At 45.4% G+C, this 17625-nt stretch overlaps 8 protein-coding genes across 9 annotated transcripts; 2 read left to right on the top strand and 6 right to left on the bottom strand.

Moving 5' to 3' along the window:
* Positions 1–2946: 2946 nt before the first annotated feature.
* ONS95_003729 (uncharacterized protein) lies at positions 2947–3170 on the bottom strand (the record flags this gene model as incomplete). The annotated part of the gene is made up of 2 exons (XM_058497051.1): positions 2947–3081; positions 3131–3170. Coding segments are annotated over 2 exons (175 nt in total), but the record flags the coding sequence as incomplete, so codon positions are not given.
* A 64-nt stretch (positions 3171–3234) lies between these two features.
* ONS95_003728 (uncharacterized protein) lies at positions 3235–4717 on the bottom strand. The gene is made up of 2 exons (XM_058497050.1): positions 4080–4717; positions 3235–4025 (listed from the first exon to the last, which is right to left on the bottom strand). Exons 1-2 carry the CDS (start codon positions 4663–4665, stop codon positions 3544–3546), a joined length of 1068 nt encoding a protein of 355 aa, XP_058352993.1. The 5' UTR covers positions 4666–4717; the 3' UTR covers positions 3235–3543.
* A 258-nt stretch (positions 4718–4975) lies between these two features.
* On the bottom strand, positions 4976–6224 carry ONS95_003727 (uncharacterized protein). Of its 2 annotated transcripts, XM_058497049.1 has the most exons (3): positions 5984–6224; positions 5881–5935; positions 4976–5832 (listed from the first exon to the last, which is right to left on the bottom strand). In XM_058497049.1, exons 1-3 carry the CDS (start codon positions 6004–6006, stop codon positions 5080–5082), a joined length of 831 nt encoding a protein of 276 aa, XP_058352992.1. In that variant the 5' UTR covers positions 6007–6224; the 3' UTR covers positions 4976–5079. The 2 variants fall into 2 exon arrangements, with proteins under 2 accessions (XP_058352992.1, XP_058352991.1); XM_058497048.1 differs by having other exon boundaries at positions 5881–6224.
* Positions 6225–6866: 642 nt separating this feature from the next.
* On the top strand, positions 6867–8816 carry RFT1 (Oligosaccharide translocation protein rft1). The gene is made up of 3 exons (XM_058497047.1): positions 6867–7703; positions 7751–8602; positions 8703–8816. The coding sequence occupies exons 1-3, from the start codon at positions 6916–6918 to the stop codon at positions 8770–8772; spliced, it is 1710 nt and encodes a 569-aa protein (XP_058352990.1). The 5' UTR covers positions 6867–6915; the 3' UTR covers positions 8773–8816.
* Positions 8814–10802, bottom strand: DBP3 (RNA-dependent ATPase; the record flags this gene model as incomplete). The annotated part of the gene is made up of 3 exons (XM_058497046.1): positions 8814–8967; positions 9017–9111; positions 9168–10802. The coding sequence occupies 3 exons, from the start codon at positions 10800–10802 to the stop codon at positions 8814–8816; spliced, it is 1884 nt and encodes a 627-aa protein (XP_058352989.1).
* Positions 10803–11281: 479 nt separating this feature from the next.
* ISU1 (iron-binding protein) lies at positions 11282–11933 on the bottom strand (the record flags this gene model as incomplete). The annotated part of the gene is made up of 2 exons (XM_058497045.1): positions 11282–11451; positions 11504–11933. The coding sequence occupies 2 exons, from the start codon at positions 11931–11933 to the stop codon at positions 11282–11284; spliced, it is 600 nt and encodes a 199-aa protein (XP_058352988.1).
* Positions 11934–12294: 361 nt separating this feature from the next.
* ONS95_003723 (uncharacterized protein) lies at positions 12295–15279 on the top strand (the record flags this gene model as incomplete). The annotated part of the gene is made up of 3 exons (XM_058497044.1): positions 12295–12846; positions 12949–15059; positions 15135–15279. The coding sequence occupies exons 2-3, from the start codon at positions 13111–13113 to the stop codon at positions 15277–15279; spliced, it is 2094 nt and encodes a 697-aa protein (XP_058352987.1). The 5' UTR covers positions 12295–12846; positions 12949–13110.
* Positions 15280–15691: 412 nt separating this feature from the next.
* On the bottom strand, positions 15692–17184 carry DUG1 (Cys-Gly metallodipeptidase; the record flags this gene model as incomplete). The annotated part of the gene is made up of 2 exons (XM_058497043.1): positions 15692–15875; positions 15935–17184. The coding sequence occupies 2 exons, from the start codon at positions 17182–17184 to the stop codon at positions 15692–15694; spliced, it is 1434 nt and encodes a 477-aa protein (XP_058352986.1).
* Between the last annotated feature and the right edge of the window lie 441 nt (positions 17185–17625).

The following is a 17625-nucleotide window of genomic DNA, read 5'->3' as shown; positions in this document are numbered from 1 at the left end:
GTTCCTAAGCTTCCTTCTTACTATTACTTAGTATTAGCTCTATATTATTATCTAGCCTAGAGTTATTATTATCTTAATATATATAATCCTTAGGGGGCGTGCTAATAATAGTTTACTTAAGCTAATTTATAACACTCACGGAATCTTACTTACTATTATTAGAATCGCCTAACTAAGTATAAATATAATTCTCCTTAAGCTTATCTATAGTTATATATCGATATATCGCAGCGAGTTATTATATTAGTTTATTATAAGAGCTATATCTTATTATATTAGTATATTTCTTATCTATTTATAACTTCTTTTATTAATAAGAGCTAGCTATATAACTAGGGAGGCTATACTTAAAGTATAGCTTCTTTTCTTATTACTCGCTTATAACTTTCTTAGATAGCTCGCTATTACGCGGCTTTCCTTAATAACTTAGCTTCCGGAATATTATATTAAGTTCTATTTCCCGAGGGTAGAATAATTTCTTATTATTACCTCTTTTTCCTTAGTATATATATATTCCGGAGTAGTATTAGCTTTTTTTCTTAAGTGCTCTCTTATAATTTCAGTTGTTAATCTTAATAGCTATCTTAATAAGTTCTTATAAATTAGTAGGCGCGTCTAATCTTACTATCTTATCTTTCACTTTATCCTTTAACCTCTTATAGTACTATACCCGAAGGGCGTTATTATTCTAGCTAGTCTAATTTATAAATTACTAGAAAGTAGTAGTATATATAGTTGCTAACTTAACCTACTTTAGGTTCTAGATATTCTGTTTAGTAATATAGTTCTAATTAATATTACTAAAGATATAGTTAATCTTATACTTAAAACCTTTGAAGATTATAAAGATCTTCTAAGATTCCTTAGTTATTACTATAGAGACTCTCCTATCCTTAGTTTAGTTCTAAATATAATCTAAGAGAAAAGTCTTAATCTAGTTAAAAGTAGATCCTTAGAGAAAGGATAAAGCCTAAAGGACTTTATTAGTCTTTATAGTAAACTAGTAACTGTTAAAGCCTGTATAAAGCTTAACTTACGTGAGATATACTCTAAGCTTAGATCAGTCTCTATTATAAAGATCCGAGGTAGTGATCTTAAGTATATTCTTTAAGTCGAAGACCTTAGTAAGAGCTAAGTAGTTATTCGATGATCCTTTAATAAAGGATATATTATCTTTATAAGTTAGTACCTCTAATAAGAAGGTACTTAAAGTATAATAGTCCGGTATTTACTCGCTATAAATATAGAAAGCTATAGTTAATCTCTAATAATCGAGAGGTAAGTATATTATATAGATAGGAAGATAGTTACTAAGTATTAGAATACTATTTAAAGTTAAGTATAAAGCTCTTATCTAATAGTAGATATACTAGTCTTATATAGAACTTTTATTCGCCTTAAATCCCTTAAGATACTAGATCCTTAGATCCTTAGATCTATTTTCTTATAAGAGGATCTAAGGATCTAAGGATCTATTATATAACCTATTATTTACTATAATCTAAGTAACTATTACTACTAAAGCATAAGTATATAGTAGTACTACTCGATTGCTTTATATTATTCCCTAGCTAGTACTACCCTATCGATAGTACTACTCTCTCGTTAGTACTAATACCCCTATAGTACTACTAATAGTTTTATTATTATATAGGTGCTAACTAAACCGTAGCGCTAAGGGGTTCATAACAATTAAACCTTATGTAAAGTAGCTCTAGCTAGTTAGGGTTAATACTCTATCTATTTGTAGTCCCTATATTCCTCCGCTTAAATTAAAGCTCCTCCCCTATTTCTAGCTATTATTTAAAGCTAGAGCTAAGAGGTATTTAACGTGTAGAGTCACTGAAAGTAATAGCTATGCCTCGGGGATCACTTTTCTTTAAGCTATAAGTAATTAAATAGAGCTCCGCAGACCTAGTTCCACTGCTTATTAGGTAAGATTAACTACAGTAGGCACAGCGCTATTACTCTTTACCTATAATCTCCGAGTCTTTATAATACTTCTCCTCAATATCTTTACTTAGTATATACTGAAATATCCACGCTTATCGTTTCCTAAGCTTTAAAGGTGGTTCTAGAGCTGTAGGAGCCTCTGATATAGTACGACGTGTTATAGGGTCTAAATTAATAGGAACTAAAGGTATAGTATCGTTTTCAGCTAGCAGACAGCTGAATAGTAGCTAAACTTAATAGCCACGTTATCTTTGTGGTATTAAAGTGTTATTTAACGTGTTAGAGGTATTAGAGGTGTTATTTACATAACAACGAGCTATTAAGGGAGCCATTTTTAATAAGGTAAAATTAAGATATTATTATAAAACACTAGTAAGAATTAAGACAACTTCAAGTAGGAATTACAATATAACTACGCAGCTAAAAATTATAAATAAGACAGTAAATAAAAGCTTTCTATTATAGCTTTTAATTAAACTTAATTTAATATAATTATAATAAGAATTACTTAAGCTATATACTCTAGAGTCTCTACTTGAACTTGATTTCTTTTAGGTTTTAAGTACTTACGCTAGCTGCGGCCTATAGTAGGGGACCTAGCTAAAACAGGTAAAACGTACCCGTTTAGCAAGAAATCTGACTAACTAACGGCTGTTCTTAGTCGCTAGAACGAACGCTAGTCCGTTTGAGGTAGGCGGCAACGAACAGCAGTTAATTCCCGTTTTGCCAAGAACAGCAAAACTATTGACTACATTGTAAATCCAACGAGACACCTCAGCAAGAATAAGAGTTAGTATACGTTCAATTTGCCACTCTTCCGCTGACCAGCTATCCGATATTATGTTAATTGCATACCGCTTGGAACTTAACCTCATGATCAGAGCTTTGGGAGCTTTGTTCTTTCATTTTGGTTCTGTTCATGTAGCCTCCACAATACCCTTGTCAAGATGTGGGATCCAGCTCAAAATCACTGTAACGACTTGTGAAATTAGATCATGACTTTGCATTCTGCCCAGTATTCAATCTCATTCTTGAGACTTTGAGCGACGTCCGCAGGCGGGAGATGTACTCCGCTTGCTTGATCCAGTTGGCTATCTTCAAGAGCAGTACATCGTCCCTTTGATCTGACTGTCGGTCAGTGGAGGAGGTTTGCACTGGCACTTCAGTATATGCATACCTTCCGAGCTATAGATAAGATCAAAGTCAACTGTTGTTCGCTGTTCATGCTGTCAGCATTTGAGCAGTACGTATAATTTTTCACATACGAATACTAGGATTGCATGTTTGTCGATTTTGTCTCGATTTCATGGCACAAATAGCCTTGACACAGCGTCAATGGTTGTTTGCTAATACAGCTTGCAAATGCCCTCAAATATACGAACATTACAAAGCCTTTCCAGCGAAATACACATCAGCAAACAACAAAGATTGTCTCCCTGCCTTCAAAGCCCAAGCGATCAACCTCACATTCAGCAGCTTCTAGAATCAATGCCAATATTCTCGGTCGAGAAACAAGGATCTATCTACAATAGATTATTGTGGCTTATCATCCGACATTCAACTCTTATTGCCTTCAACACCAGCCTTCACTCACTTCCCAGTTGCAGAATATTTCTCCTGCTCAGCTAATCTCATTCTCTGATGTTCTCTCTCTTCCAAACCGGTGTTGATATTGAAGTGAGCCGAATGGATTTCATCAAAGAATTCTTGAGCTGTGACACCCTTTAGAGGCTTCAAAAACGGTCCAGTGATCTCAGTCGTCAGGTCGTCAGTATTTATTGGTACCGGTAGATGAGCTCGCATAACAAAGACGATCGAATGCCTCCAATTGTTGCCGGGGTCCGAAGACGCTTTGGAGTTTGGGATAGAATTCGGGTATGACTTTACTCGATGACCACCAGCACAGTATCGAGCATTCGACAACCGCTCGAGCTGACGACCAACAAGAAGGCTTCCTTTTGGCGACTCATAACTCTGCTCAATTGGAAACCAGAAATTTACTCGCTTGTCCATGACTTCTAGGCCAGGTTTATCACCGATGACAAAGCTCAAAAGACCAAGATCCGCGTGAGCTGTAATTCCAGGTCAGCCACGGGTAATGATGGGAATTGACTCGGTGTTCTTACGTTCTGCCACGACCTTACTCTGCATTCCTTCGAATCCTTCGTACCTGAAAAGACGCAGCATTGTTGCCGTTTCTTGTTCTCCAAGCTTCGCGCAGGGCTCAGAGTAAACTGTCAAAGCCTCAGCCGGTAAATCCAAACTCTCCGCTACCCTTCCCAGAGTCTCATTCAGAAGGGCACCAGCCTCTTCCCAGTATTTTGAAACGGCTTCTTTCAGCACATCAGGGGTATTTTGGATTGTCCGAAGCGTAATGAATTCTTTCTCTCCTTCCACACGACTCCAACCTTCTTCACTTCCATGCTGAGTTTTAAAAGTCTGTTTGTACTCATCTGGCAGATCGAAGAAATCCTGGCTTGCTCGGAAAAGTTCTTGATAGCTGCTATGTAGAGCATCTGTTGGTTTTTTATCTAGCCCAACTGCTGTCCATCCTTGCTCTGAGAGAGCGGCTTGATGATCGGGATTCACTCTAGGTAACACTACAGGCTTGAGCGGTGATAAGCCGTTGGTTGGATCCTGTCTAGTTGAATTCCTAGGTCTCCGACTGAGCTTTAAAGAGAAGGATTTTACAGAAGATATGATGGCCATCATGAGCACTGACTGATGTAAGTATTCTGGAAAATGCTGGGATCGAAGGTGGCTGAACGTTGACTTATGGTGATAGCGGGCTCGCTTAAGTTGACGTAAAGTGACGGTTGAAATACTCGCTAAAAGGGGGCTTAGAGACAAAGCCTCAACTACGGACTGTGAGGCTGACACTTCAGTGACTGTGGCTGAAGAGAATGTCGTAGGCAGATATTCAGGTCAAATATCTACCCAGATTACATGCTCGATTATAGCCGCGAATTACAAGGGCTTCAACTATTGTCAGTCGATGAATCAAACTTTGGGATCGAAGCTGGTCACTTGATCAAAGCCATGCATTCTATCTATGTCTACTCTCTATCAGAATTGAGGTACCTTTATGCTCACAAAAGGGCAATTGGATCTAGTCATTCCAACAAACTAGACCCGAATTCCGTAGTTCTCGTACGGAAACTTCTCCAAGCTCGCCAGTCGAACGCCCCATCCATCCCCAATCTCACCCAACTGCCACTCATCGCCAATTGGAACCAGTCCAATCCTGCCAGCAAGAACATGATCTTCTCTCCCCTTAAACTCAGACGCGAGCTCAGGATGCGGAACCCACACAACCCTCATCTTCGCTCTCCGTCCAGCTTCAACTCCAGGCACTGCATCCTCAAACACTAGGCACTCGTCCGGTGTGATGGGATTTTCACCTTCTGGAAGACTCTCATTGATAGTCTGCAGCGCCATCAGGAAGATATCCGGTGCCGGCTTTCCTCTCCCTTCTTTCACCCGTGGATCACCTGCTAGGACTCGTCGATTGTCGGGAAAGAGTTTATAAATTTCACTAGTTTCGGTGCTCTGGGCTTTCAGGTCGAAGTTCTCCTTAGTTGTACTTGATGCCATAGCAAAGTGAACCTTCTGGCCATTCGTGTTGTACGCTTTCTCCAGGTGCGACAGGAGATCTTTGACGCCAGGTAGCGGCTTGCATTGGGGGAATCGTGTGCGCTGAATCTCTTTTTGCTCCTTGGTGAATTGCTCTCGAGATATAGGAAGCTGGGCCCATTCGAAAAATGGACCACCCGTAGATGAGCCTGGAACGCCCATGAATTGTGCCTTTACACTCCAGGGCAAGTTTGGACGGCCATATCTCGCCAAGAGCTCATTTGAACAAGCCAAGTATATGTCTTCCTGTTCACAATAAGCAATTTTTCTGTGCGACCATGAAAAGGACCATACCGTATTTATTAGCAATCCATCCATGTCAAAGATGCAAGCCCTGACAGGAGGGAAACTATGGAATGCGGTCAGAATGGTAATTGAGCGGTGTGCGGAGAGTTACACTGGTGGTTCTGTAGAACCCATATTCAAGGTATGCTATGATGTGTGGTGATACTGCTGTGTGGTGTTGTGCTGTGAATTATAATTTAAACAATGTCTAGTGCCAAATCTAAGGCGTTAGGTCTTCGAAATTATGTCAAAAGAGTTGGAGGTTGTTGTGGATAAAATCGATCGCCAAGACCGTTCAATTCGAGTCGGGAAATCCACTAACAATCACACGTGCAACAGGACACAGATCCGATGGATCTTCGTGAATCAAAGTTTATTTTTCCAAAGATCCGAGGATCGGACTCAGAAAGCTGTTGAACGGAATATTTTAGTAATACACACGTGATATACGCCTCCACTTCATCATTGGCAGACTTCGCATGTTTTACTGTCGCAGAAGAAGTAAAAAGCGCTCGTCTTCCACGTAGCTTAAATCACAATGACAGCAAAGTGCCAAGAACCTTTTTTGAGACTTGTAATGGGAAGAGGAATAGTCATGCATTTGCCTAGGGAATTCTAGTCCGCAAAATGTCGCACCAGTAAATAACCAAGAGAAGAACGTTCCAATGGGCAGACAAAGATCATTAACTTGGATTCGACTCCAAGGCTAAATAGGAAGCATTCAGGGTCTGGAACCCGTTTGATATTAGAAGACACAGAGGGTTTTTCTAGCACGCTTCTCGTCGCACAGAGGCGATGATTACCCCTGAATATGTCACCTTATCCTCGAAAGGAGGTGTTGCTTTCAGCTTGTTAGTAGTATTTCCGTCTGGCAAGCATTAAGCTACAACAGGGCGTGATTATTGGGGACGTTGTTGATGTTTGCGGAAAAAGAGTCGCAAGCGAACTGAGAAGCCACCTTCCACTCCAAAAAAGCGGGACATCAAACACCTTCAGGCGACCCCAATCAGGATTTCCTTCACTGCCAACCATCAACCGCCACAGATGTCTTCCAAATCTGTAAATCCTACAGCCAGGACCCAAGAGAAACCAAAAGCTCAAGCTTCACCTTCATCGGCCGTCGGCGCCGTTCTTCTCATTGGACAGCAATTCGGCTCTCGTGGCCTCACTTTCATCGTCAACCAAGTTCTCCTCCGCTACCTTTCTCCCGAACTCCTCGGCGTCTCCACACAACTCGAAGTCTACTCAATTACCGTCCTCTTCTTCGCACGCGAAAGTCTCCGTGTAGCTATCCAGCGGCAACCAGATACCGCAGACGAACCTTCAGAGAAGAAGGATGAAAAGGAAATACCTAGAGGTCACGTGGATGCAAGGACGGCTGCTGGGAGGACGCAGGCTATCGTGAACTTGTCTTATGTTTCTGTTTTACTTGGTGTCGCATTTGCATTTGGGGTTGGATGGCTTTATATCTCTACGCTGTCTGCTGGTGATCCTATTGTTCTGCAAACACCATACTTCAGAGATGCGTTGAAGATATATGGCTTGGCAGCCATTTTAGAGCTGCTGGCTGAGCCTTGCTATGTTGTCGTCCAGCAAAAGTCAAGGTTCGGCATTCGTGCTTCAGCGGAACTAGCAGCTACCTTTTTAAGGTGTCTAGTCACCTGTGGCTCCGCGATATGGGCTTCTTGGAGTGGACGAGATATCGGAGTACTACCTTTCGCATTGGGGCAGGGCATGTACGCTGTCTCCTTGTCACTCGTGTATTACTTGAACGTCTGGAACATCGCTTCAAGTGGAGGGTTCTCTCTTTCTGCGAAGAGGATATATTCAAGGTAGGTTCTACCCCATTTTCTCCACTCGGTTACTGACATTTACCAAGCGATACCACAGCTTTCGTCCTCTCCTACCTCTCCTGGCCCCTCCTGAAACTCGGCGGCAGTTTCTTCACCCAATCCATCCTCAAGCACATACTAACCCAAGGTGACACGTTCCTAATCGCCTCGCTCGCGTCCCCACGCACTCAAGGAATCTATGCCCTAGCAAATAACTATGGTGGTCTCATCGCCCGACTTATCCTCCAACCCATCGAGGAAATCAGCCGCAACACGTTCGGCAAACTACTCTCCTCAGTCGACGGGAAGCCTGCTAAAGAACGTGTTATGGAAGTACGAAAAACGCTGCTCATGCTCCTGCGTGCATACCTCATGTTCTCAGTATGTGTGGTGGCTATTGGACCAACCGTCGCTCCACTACTCCTGAAGATCGTTGCTGGATCGCAATGGACTTCTTCTGGTGCTGGGAATGTATTGGCGACATATTGCTATTACATCCCACTTCTCGCCATCAACGGTCTGACGGAAGCTTTCGTATCATCCGTAGCCACTAAATCCGAAATCCATAAACAGACTGTATGGATGTTAGCATTCTCTGCTGGGTTTGCAGGCGCTACATTTGTATTCTTGCGAGTTTTGCAGATGGGAGCTGAAGGGTTGGTGTGGGCAAATGCGCTGAATATGCTCTTCCGTATTGTCTGGAGTACAGCTTTCATACAAGCTTACCTCAAGCGTTACAACACCAGTCTTGAGCCCGGCCAAGTCCTTCCAAAACCACTCACGATCGCTGCAGGTGCTGGGACGTTTGCCGTCCTCGCACAACTAGAATCCAAGTTCACCGGCGGTCTGATAGACATTATAAAAAGTGGAGCAGTCGCTGCACCATTCGTCATTATACTGTAAGTAGTCTTTCATTACGCATCTCTACATGTATAGCATAGCGTAAAAATTTCTTTTGCCTTGAAAATGACTTTTGCTAACCCACACTAAACCAAACAGCGCCATTTCCGAACGAGAATATCTTCAAGAATACTACCGAGTATTTCGCGGCCAGGGAAAAATGAGATGAAAATATTGAAATTCCGATCTAGATTTAGAGCACAATTTAGTCTAGTCGAATGTAATCTTCTTGGCCTTCTTGGTCATGTCTACATCTTTTGCGAATGCGCCGTATGCTTCGTGCTCCTTTCGCTTAACTGTTGTGCCGAACTTGAGGAGGTCGTCTGGCACCTCTTGGTTGGCTGCTTTCAGAACATTAATTAATCTAAAAAATGGTAAGTGTTGATTCATTGTAAGGTCATTTGTAGTCTTACGATCCAGAAAGAGCTTTGTCGTGCTCAGTGAAGAGGGTGATGGCGAGACCGTCCATGCCAGCACGGCCAGTTCGACCAATGCGATGAACATAATCCTAGACACTCAGTCAGCCCTATGAACGTAAAATTCTCTCAGAAAAAGATAACGTGCCTCTACGGTCAATGGGAATGTTACGTTGATGACAAGCTGTACAGCTGGAATATCCAATCCTCGTGCAGCTACATCGGTGGCGACTAAGATGGGTGTGGTGCCTTTCTTGAAAGCATCCAGACTCCTCGTGCGCTGCTCCTGGCTGAGATCACCATGAATACCAGCAACTCTGAAACCCTTCCCTTTGATAAACATCTCAAGTCTCGTCGCCTCCTTCTTGTAAAGCGCAAAGACAAGAATGCGATCATCTTTTTGCGAACCGCTTTGATATTGCTTGAGAAGTTGCAGTAAGCGATATTCCTTCTGTCTTCCATCCACCACCTCAACTTTCTGCACAATACGAGTATTTGCGCGGAGATCTCCAGTTGGGCTGTCTCCAATAGCGATCTTGACTGGACTGGTCATGAACGTGGCTGCGAGCGTGCGGACAGATTCGGGCCATGTAGCTGTGAACATGAGAGTTTGGCGCTTGCCGAGAGCTGGTGTGGTATTGATGATCTTGCGGATCTCCTCTTCAAATCCCTTGTCTAGCATACGGTCTGCTTCATCAAGCACAACGTATTTCGCCTTGCTAAGATCCGCACATCCTTCGTTAATGAGATCGTTCAGGCGACCTGGTGTAGCGACGACGATATCGGCAGTCTTCAATGCTTGACGCTGTTGATCCTTGGGAACACCACCATACACACAAACTGCTTTCAGGCCTGAGACCTTAGTAAGCTCCATGATCTGATCATAGCTCTGCATTGCCAATTCTCGGGTAGGAGAAACAATGACTGCTCTGGGCCCTTTATTTCTCTGGCTTGCAGGAAGAGACAGTATTCCGCGTACGCAGGGAACTGCGAACGCCATTGTCTTTCCTGAACCTGTCTCTGCCACTCCAATGACATCCCGGCCAGAAAGTAAGAATGGCCATGCTGCGGCTTGTATGGGTGTTGGCGCCTTGAAGTTCTTGAAGGGGGCTCTTTGCGCGGGGTCGGTGATAGGGAGGAAATCGAAGTTGGTCAATGGTCTGAGTTTTGCGAAGGATGGTAGAGGATCAGTGATTGCGATGAAGTTATCGGTGAGGAATTTGTCGACTTCGGATTGGGGTAGGGCTGATAGGCCTGGAGCCTCTGTATATCCATTGTCTGAGGTGATGTTGGTACTTGAGGGTGTCGAGGTTTTGGTCTTTATTTCGGGTTCTGAGACTGGCGTCATGATCTCTGGGGTATCTTCTGTTGAAGACTTTTTCGCCTTCTTCAGCGCCTTTAACCTGGCTTTCTCTGCCTTCTTCGCGGCCTTCTCATCGACGACTTCCTCCTCGACTACCGCTTCCTCGACCGCCTCTTCCTCCTTAGTATCCTCAGAATCCGCAGGTGTCTCCAATTTTGCAGCCTTTGCCAGCTTCTTGAGTTTCTTTAAGCGCTTCTTCTCTTTCTTAGCAGCTTTCTCTGCATCGATATCGACCTCTGCAGAGCTTGTGTCATTGGTGCTGGGCTCTTCTGTCGCAAGCTTTTTGCTTTCCTTCCGGCTTTTCTTGGATGCTGGTGCACTTTCTTGCACTGGTCCTCCATTTGGTAAACCCGCATCTTCCAAAGTTCGTTTTCCCATCTTTGCTGTGAAATTTTCGCGATTGTTCTGGTAAATGTTCATAGAAATCGAACAGATAGGCAATCGTACCACCAAAATTTCCGATAGAAAAAAAAGTCTCGATAAGACTGCCGAGGATTTGTTAGCGCCACCCCGCTAAATTTCAGTGACCAATTTCTTCATTATGGACTTAAACTTGTAGGCAAGGTATCAATACCAATCCGGGGATAATATTATCTTGAGATGTAATGCTTGTTTATTTGGTTCATTCTTCGCTGGGTATTACTTTCTCCCTATTCAGAAAGGAAGATTTTGTACAAGTTGTGAAGTCCAATTCCCCTAAGACATCGCTGAGCATTTGATCCAGCATATCCCAACCCCATTGTTTTTTAGAGAAAGCTTTGCTCATCCTCATCAAGTCCTTGTGTGCTTGAAATGTGGCAAGCACCTTGCATCCTCGCTGTGAAATTGCCACAGTCATTCTTGACACTGAATAACACTGCCCAAACCCCAACGCCTTTCAATTACAAAATCCCACAAGCTTACGCGGTAGCAGTCTGAGATGCTGCAGGCTCCATCACTGTCTCAACATCAATCTTGGGCATACTGGAGCCAGTGCCTCCCAAGTCTGTTGAGCGAGCATTCGGGTTCTTCGAGTAGTAGTTTGTAATGGCGGATTTGATGGCATCTTCAGCAAGCATGGAACAATGTACTGTTTTCAATTAGGTGACGCTCAGTACTGGCATGGATGGTTGTAAACTTACGTTTGACAGGGGGTAAGCAGAGCTCCTTTGCGATCTCCGTATTCCGTACCCGACCAGCTTCCTCCAGAGTCATCCCTCGTACCAGCTCAGTCAAGTATGATGAGGAGGCAATCGCCGAACCACAACCGAAAGTCTTGAACTTAACATCCGAGATGGTGTTGTTGGTTGGGTCGACTCTGATCTGAAGCTTCATCACATCTCCGCACGCCGGTGCGCCAACGAGACCAGTTCCCACATCGGTGTCCGCCTTGGGCATGCTTCCAACATTACGTGGGCGAGAATAGTGATCGAGAACCTTCTCGTGATACTGTCGTCGGCCTGCGACCGCGATGGGAGATGTGACTCGAGGAGCTGTGAGTCGGGTGGCGGGTCTGGCCGATAGCGCTCTGCCCGTCGACCGAGCAGATGTCGTCAAGACTCTTCGAAACATGTTTGCGATTAGAACTTTTCGTCTGGAGATGAAGTGACAGGTTTGATGGAATTGAAGTGTTGATCTGGGGTATCAAGGTGGCGGGTTTGCTGTAGGATAGGAGGGTGTCGTTGATGAGAAAAGTTGAGGATCTTCGGGAGGACGTCCCTGTGCACGAAGTGGAGAAGCTCTTTATTGTATGACGGTTGAGTTCGCTAGGTAATCAGATGGATCTCGGGCCCGTGGTTGGCGGAATCGGAGATAGTGCGGCGAATTCTTCGAAGCGTGTACACGTGAGACCGCGGATTCGAATTACTAGGTATAAGTAACCTGGGTACGGTACTGGTGCGTAATGAAAGACAATCTCCTCCTCGGTGCTTTCCAGAGCGTGAGGTTCTGAAGATGAATTGTGATGGATTTATCTACTTGATTGAATAGTCATATTCTCTCGCCAATCTTTGATGACGCATGGCCGTCTGTGACCTTTGAAGGGAACCTATTTTCCTTTGCCTCTGAAGATTGCTGCAAGGGCCCATCCCTGTCGCTTTGCCTTGCCTGCCCCGCCTTCGAGCTTCCCAGGTCCCTCTCCAGGGCTCTCTGCAAAACTCACTTTCGAGCTTGTCAACACCAAAGTTAAACTGTGAACAGCAAAACCAGAAATGTCCTGCACCCACGTCAGTGCAGCAGGTAAGCCTCCTTGTCATGTTACCTCTTCGCAGAGTCTCTTGCTCCGTTGAGCAGATCCAGATCTACCATTAAGCTTGCTGTGATTCTTTCCACGGCCACCCCGCCATAGTTCTTGGTCAAGCCATCTGTTTGCAGAATTACAAGCCTCCCTAAGAGATAAATACTGACATTCTCCTCAGAGCTGCGCCCACCTGGTGTGAGCCAGTCGGTATATCGGGAAGACTGTACACAGTGCTTTGACTCGATTGTAAGCATTCCGTTGCCACTGCCATATTCCCTTCTTAGGCTGCCTCCTACCAACGCTGCCCTGGTGACCACAAGTAACTATCTGTCTGACATCAAGATACAGGACGATACGACTGGCCTTGATGTGTGCCTGTACTGCTTTAACGGAGGCTGCACCGGAGACAGAAAGCATGCCGCCCTCCACCACGTCCTCAAGTCGCATCCCTTAGTCCTCAACATCAAGCGAACTCGAAAAGTGATAGTCCGAGATGAACCCCCACAGAAGATGTCCAAGCTGTCGATTGCTGCTGAGACTGAGGCGGATAAATACGACTTCGAAACCACAGTCAAGTGCTACGCTTGCAATATCGATAATGTAGACAAGTCGGAAGGGAAGCTTGCGGCAGTCATTGCGGGAATTCTCAAGGCAAATACATTCTCCCGACACGAGGAGGTTAAGGCTTGGGAGTTGGAGATGACTTCTTGCGAGCATATTCTTACGCTTCAGCAACATCCTTCAAAGAAGATCCAGTCACAAGATCTCGGTCACTGCTCCCTGTGCGATTTGAAGGAGAACCTTTGGCTTTGTCTAGAATGCGGAAATCTCGGTTGTGGCCGTGCTCAGTTCGGAGGAATGCAAGGACATTCTCATGGTTTAGAGCACAGCACCTCTTCTGGACATGGAGTGGCTGTCAAGCTGGGATCCATTACCCCCGAGGGAACTGCGGACGTCTACTGCTATACTTGTGATGAGGAACGAGTTGACAACGATCTTGGCTCTCATCTCGCTCACTGGGGAATCATTCTTGCTGAGCGTGAGAAGACCGAGAAAAGCTTGACGGAGATGCAAGTGGATGAGAATCTGCGGTATGAGTTCTCCATGACTGATGAGGCCGGCAATGAGCTTCAAAAGCTGTTCGGCGAGGACCTCACTGGCTTGAAGAATTTGGGTAACAGTTGTTATCTTGCTAGCAGTCTCCAATGCTTGTTCGCTCTGCCTCAGTTCCAGTCGAGATATTACCTCCCATCGGCAGACTTGCCCATCGTTGACGATCCTGCCCAGGATCTAGAGACTCAACTTAGAAAGATTGGCGACGGTTTACTTTCTGGTCGTTATTCTCACCCAGATCCAGATGTTCGCACTGAAGACGATAAACTGGCCTATCAGAAAGGATTGGCTCCTGCAATGCTCAAGGTCCTCATCGGAAAAGGTCATCCAGAATTCTCTACGATGAGACAGCAAGATGCTTTCGAGCTACTGCTTCATCTCTTTAAGTTTATCACACGCTCTCAACACAGGGCACCCCTTCAAGATCCAACTGAAGCATTCCGCTTTGTGATGGAACAACGCCTACAGTGCTTGGGTTGTAAGAAGGTTCGCTACCGAACTGACGAGCAAGACAACATTTCTGTCCCAGTACCCGTCAGAAAAATCGAGGCTGCGACTAGTGGAGATTCTACCGAGGAGAAGAACGATGAGTATGAACCGGTAACTCTCAAGGAGTGTCTGGACATCTTTACGTCCGAGGAGATGGTCGAGCTCACTTGCTCATCTTGCGGCAGCAAGGACGGATTCTCAAAGCGATCTCTCTTCAAGACATTCCCGGATGTCCTTGCCATCAATGCTCGAAGATTCGCTCTTGTCAACTGGGTTCCAACCAAGCTCAACCTACCAGTCATCGTTGGGGACGAACCATTCAGCTTGGACGACTACAAGTCCCTAGGCGTCCAGGATTCCGAAGAACTTCTACCAGAAGATGCTAGTGAAAGCAAACAGCCATCATTCGTACCAAACGAGGACGCCGTTCAAGCTCTCGAAGGCATGGGATTTCCTCGCAACCGGTGTGTCAAGGCTCTCCATGCGACAGGAAACACCGATGCAAATACTGCCATGGAATGGCTTTTCGGCCACATGGAAGACCCTGACATCGATGCTCCTTTAGTTCTTGCCGACAGTGGTAGCGCTCCAGCCGCTGCTGATCCAGAGAAGATTGAGATGCTCAGCGCAATGGGCTTCGGTCCACCACAGGCACGCAAGGCATTGAAGGAGACTGGAGGTGACATGGAGCGCGCCGTTGAATGGTTATTCAGTCACCCAGATGACCAAGGCGAATTTGAGGACGCTGCTCCTGCAGCTGAAGCCGCTCCTAAGAAAGAAGCCGGAAGCAGCCATTTGCCAGCTAGCTTCCAACTCCACTCTATCATCTGTCACAAGGGCTCTAGTGTTCATTCTGGGTAAGTTCAGCTCCTATTCTTTTTCATATCACCTTCAATATTCTCAAAGGCATACAAAATTAACAGACGGTATAGTCACTACGTAGCTTTCGTCCGCAAACTCCTTGCCGGAGAGAGCACTCCCCAATGGGTCCTCTTCAACGATGAGAAGGTTGTTAAGGCAACCGATGTGGAGGAGATGAAGAAATTCGCTTACGTGTACTTCTTCCAACGACAGTAAGGACTGTCGTATCTGATCCGGTATGGTCATGGTGGTAGATTTGCAGGCGTTGATGACGATCATGATGATGATAAACAAAAGTAGAGCGAGAGTAAGTGCGCAGTCTTCATGCACCTACTCAGTGTGTAACGCGTACCATAGATAGATGGCGGACATGGAACTATGTCGATGACTGGAAATGATAAATTATGACTGGATGCATGTCTTGATCGAATGTGACAATGAGAACATCAATGGTATAAAGCGAAATCCACCAGACAATGAGGTTCTTAAATTGACTATCTGCCCGCCGTATCATCAAGCAAGGTAGAAGCGGGTATTTTCATTCAATTATGGTGCGGCTACGTGCTAGCTAAGCAAACCATACAGCATGACCAACCACATTTGGAACGTCAACTTGATTTCCAATTCCTTAGTTGATCATTTCCTCCTCGGCAACATAGTGGAGATAGGCACCCAGAAGCTTGATACCTTCGATGTAGTTTCGCTTGTCAAGCTTCTCGTTGATGGAGTGAGCGGCGTCTGTTGAGCTACCCATTGGCAGCAGCAGGACGTTCTTGCCAGTGGCTTGCTCGAAAGTAAGTGTTACGGGGATACTAATCGAATGTCAGTATTACAGTTTCAGTCTACTCTAAACATAGGTGGGTTGGCTTACCTTCCACCCTCTCTGGTCAAATCGGGCTTGACACCCCAGACTCTCTCAACTGCCTTTCCGGCCGCACTGAAGTTCCAGTGCTTGGGGCTAGCCACCCACCATTTTCCTGCGTGTTGCAAGGTAGTGTTGATTGTGTTCTTGCTGCCCAACTTCTTAAATTGCTCATCGACGTACTTGAAGACCAGACGGTCGACATCCTCTGGCTCCATGTTTGGAACTGTTCGAATAGAGAATTTTCCAATAACCTTGGCTGGGATGACGGTCTTGGCACCTGGTTGTGAGAATGCTCCCTCAATGCCGTGAACGGAGAGAGATGGGTATCTCCAACGGGCCATGAGAGTCTTCTCCTTATCTGGGTGGATTGATGTTTGGCTACCAAGAGATTCGTACAGGTTATCCATGGTAAATGCAATGTTTCCATATAGTGACTGCTCTTCCTCGGTGAGAGGGGCAACGAGCTCAGCCAGACCCGGAATCTGGATCTTGCCGTTGGTATCAACAAGACTTCCAAGCACTCGTACCAAATCTGTCATTGGCTCTTGAGCAGTTCCACCAAATACACCACTGTGGAGATCTTGTCCTGGTCCCGAGATCTCAACCGAGTAGTAACTGCAGCCACGGAGACCGTATGTCAAACAAGGCTTCTCCGTTCCCAACCAGTAGTTATCTGATATGCAAACCGCATCAGCGTCAGCAAAGTACTTCTTTGCCTCTGCGTTGATGAAGTCGTCCAAGCCCTCGGAGCCGTATTCCTCCATACCCTCAAAGCACATCAACAGGTTGACTGGGAAGTCCACACCGGCCTTCTGATGAGCCTCAATAGCATTCAACCATCCCAAAACTGGTCCCTTATCATCTGTGCTACCTCTACCATACATGCGTCCCTTGTCATCCACGGTGAGCTCGAACGGCTCTGTCGCCCATCCGTCTTCCTTTCCAGCAGGCTGGACATCGTAGTGACCATATACCAAAATAGTTCTCTTCTTCTTGTCATTTCCATATCGGGCGATAACAACAGGTGGTAGCTCCAAATGTTCCTTTCCTGGCTGTGGGCCGAGTGGTCGTTGCTCTACCTCAGCACCAAGAGCTTTGAGCTCGTCTGCGAGGAATTGTCCCATTCGAACGACATCTGGACGGCGCTCTTCATCTGCGGAGACAGAAGGGATGGCGACGGCCTTTCGGAGACGCTCAATGAAGTGGTCGGAGAGGTCATCGACCTGCTTGAAGAAGCCGTCTAATTGAGGAGCCATTTTCTGGGCTTGATGTGATCTGATGGTGTCTGTAAGGTAGCTCCGAGCTTTTGCTTGGTTCTGTAAAGAACGGAAAGGCTTCGCGGATTTCGTATGTTGGAGGGGTATTTGGGACTGTGTCACACAGCTTCTGAATGCAAATTTGTTGGTGGAAACCTTCAAGGAAGATCTGAAGACAAACATGAGCTCGGAGTTGGCGGGGTAGTCAGGCTGTTTGACCAACGCCCTGCCCTCCTTCTCTTTTGGGCCCCGTTTCTAAGCGGAAGGAACGCCCGCACGGTCCACTGTTTCCCCTCCTATTGCAACATCTCAGTCTCACGAACGAATCAACATGAACATTTTACAATTTTTTTCAGGGTTCATTTATCAAACTCATGAGGCTACGCCAGTATTCCTGCGACACTATGGAATCAACGTCGCCTGCATCGCTGGATCTCTGCT

Source organism: Cadophora gregata (assembly GCF_030347475.1).
Source record: "Cadophora gregata isolate MNR1 chromosome Unknown scaffold_13, whole genome shotgun sequence".
NCBI classification, from domain to species: Eukaryota; Fungi; Ascomycota; class Leotiomycetes; order Helotiales; family Ploettnerulaceae; genus Cadophora; species Cadophora gregata.
Note: the sequence above shows the minus strand (reverse complement) of the source record. Positions and strands in the feature narration are given on the sequence as shown.

Bases quoted from the DNA above. Each gene is read 5' to 3' on its own strand.
- RFT1 (XM_058497047.1), top strand. From the start codon at position 6,916: ATGTCTTCCAAATCTGTAAATCCTACAGCCAGGACCCAAGAGAAACCA. The intron at 7,704-7,750 runs GTAGGTTCTACC...ACATTTACCAAG, and splicing joins GCGAAGAGGATATATTCAAG to CGATACCACAGCTTTCGTCC. The intron at 8,603-8,702 runs GTAAGTAGTCTT...TAAACCAAACAG, and splicing joins GCACCATTCGTCATTATACT to CGCCATTTCCGAACGAGAAT.
- ONS95_003728 (XM_058497050.1), bottom strand. From the start codon at position 4,665: ATGATGGCCATCATATCTTCTGTAAAATCCTTCTCTTTAAAGCTCAGT. The intron at 4,026-4,079 runs GTAAGAACACCG...CTGGAATTACAG, and splicing joins GAGTAAGGTCGTGGCAGAAC to CTCACGCGGATCTTGGTCTT.
- ONS95_003727 (XM_058497049.1), bottom strand. From the start codon at position 6,006: ATGGGTTCTACAGAACCACCAGT. The intron at 5,936-5,983 runs GTAACTCTCCGC...CGCATTCCATAG, and splicing joins GGTTCTACAGAACCACCAGT to TTTCCCTCCTGTCAGGGCTT. The intron at 5,833-5,880 runs GTATGGTCCTTT...TATTGTGAACAG, and splicing joins ATGGATTGCTAATAAATACG to GAAGACATATACTTGGCTTG.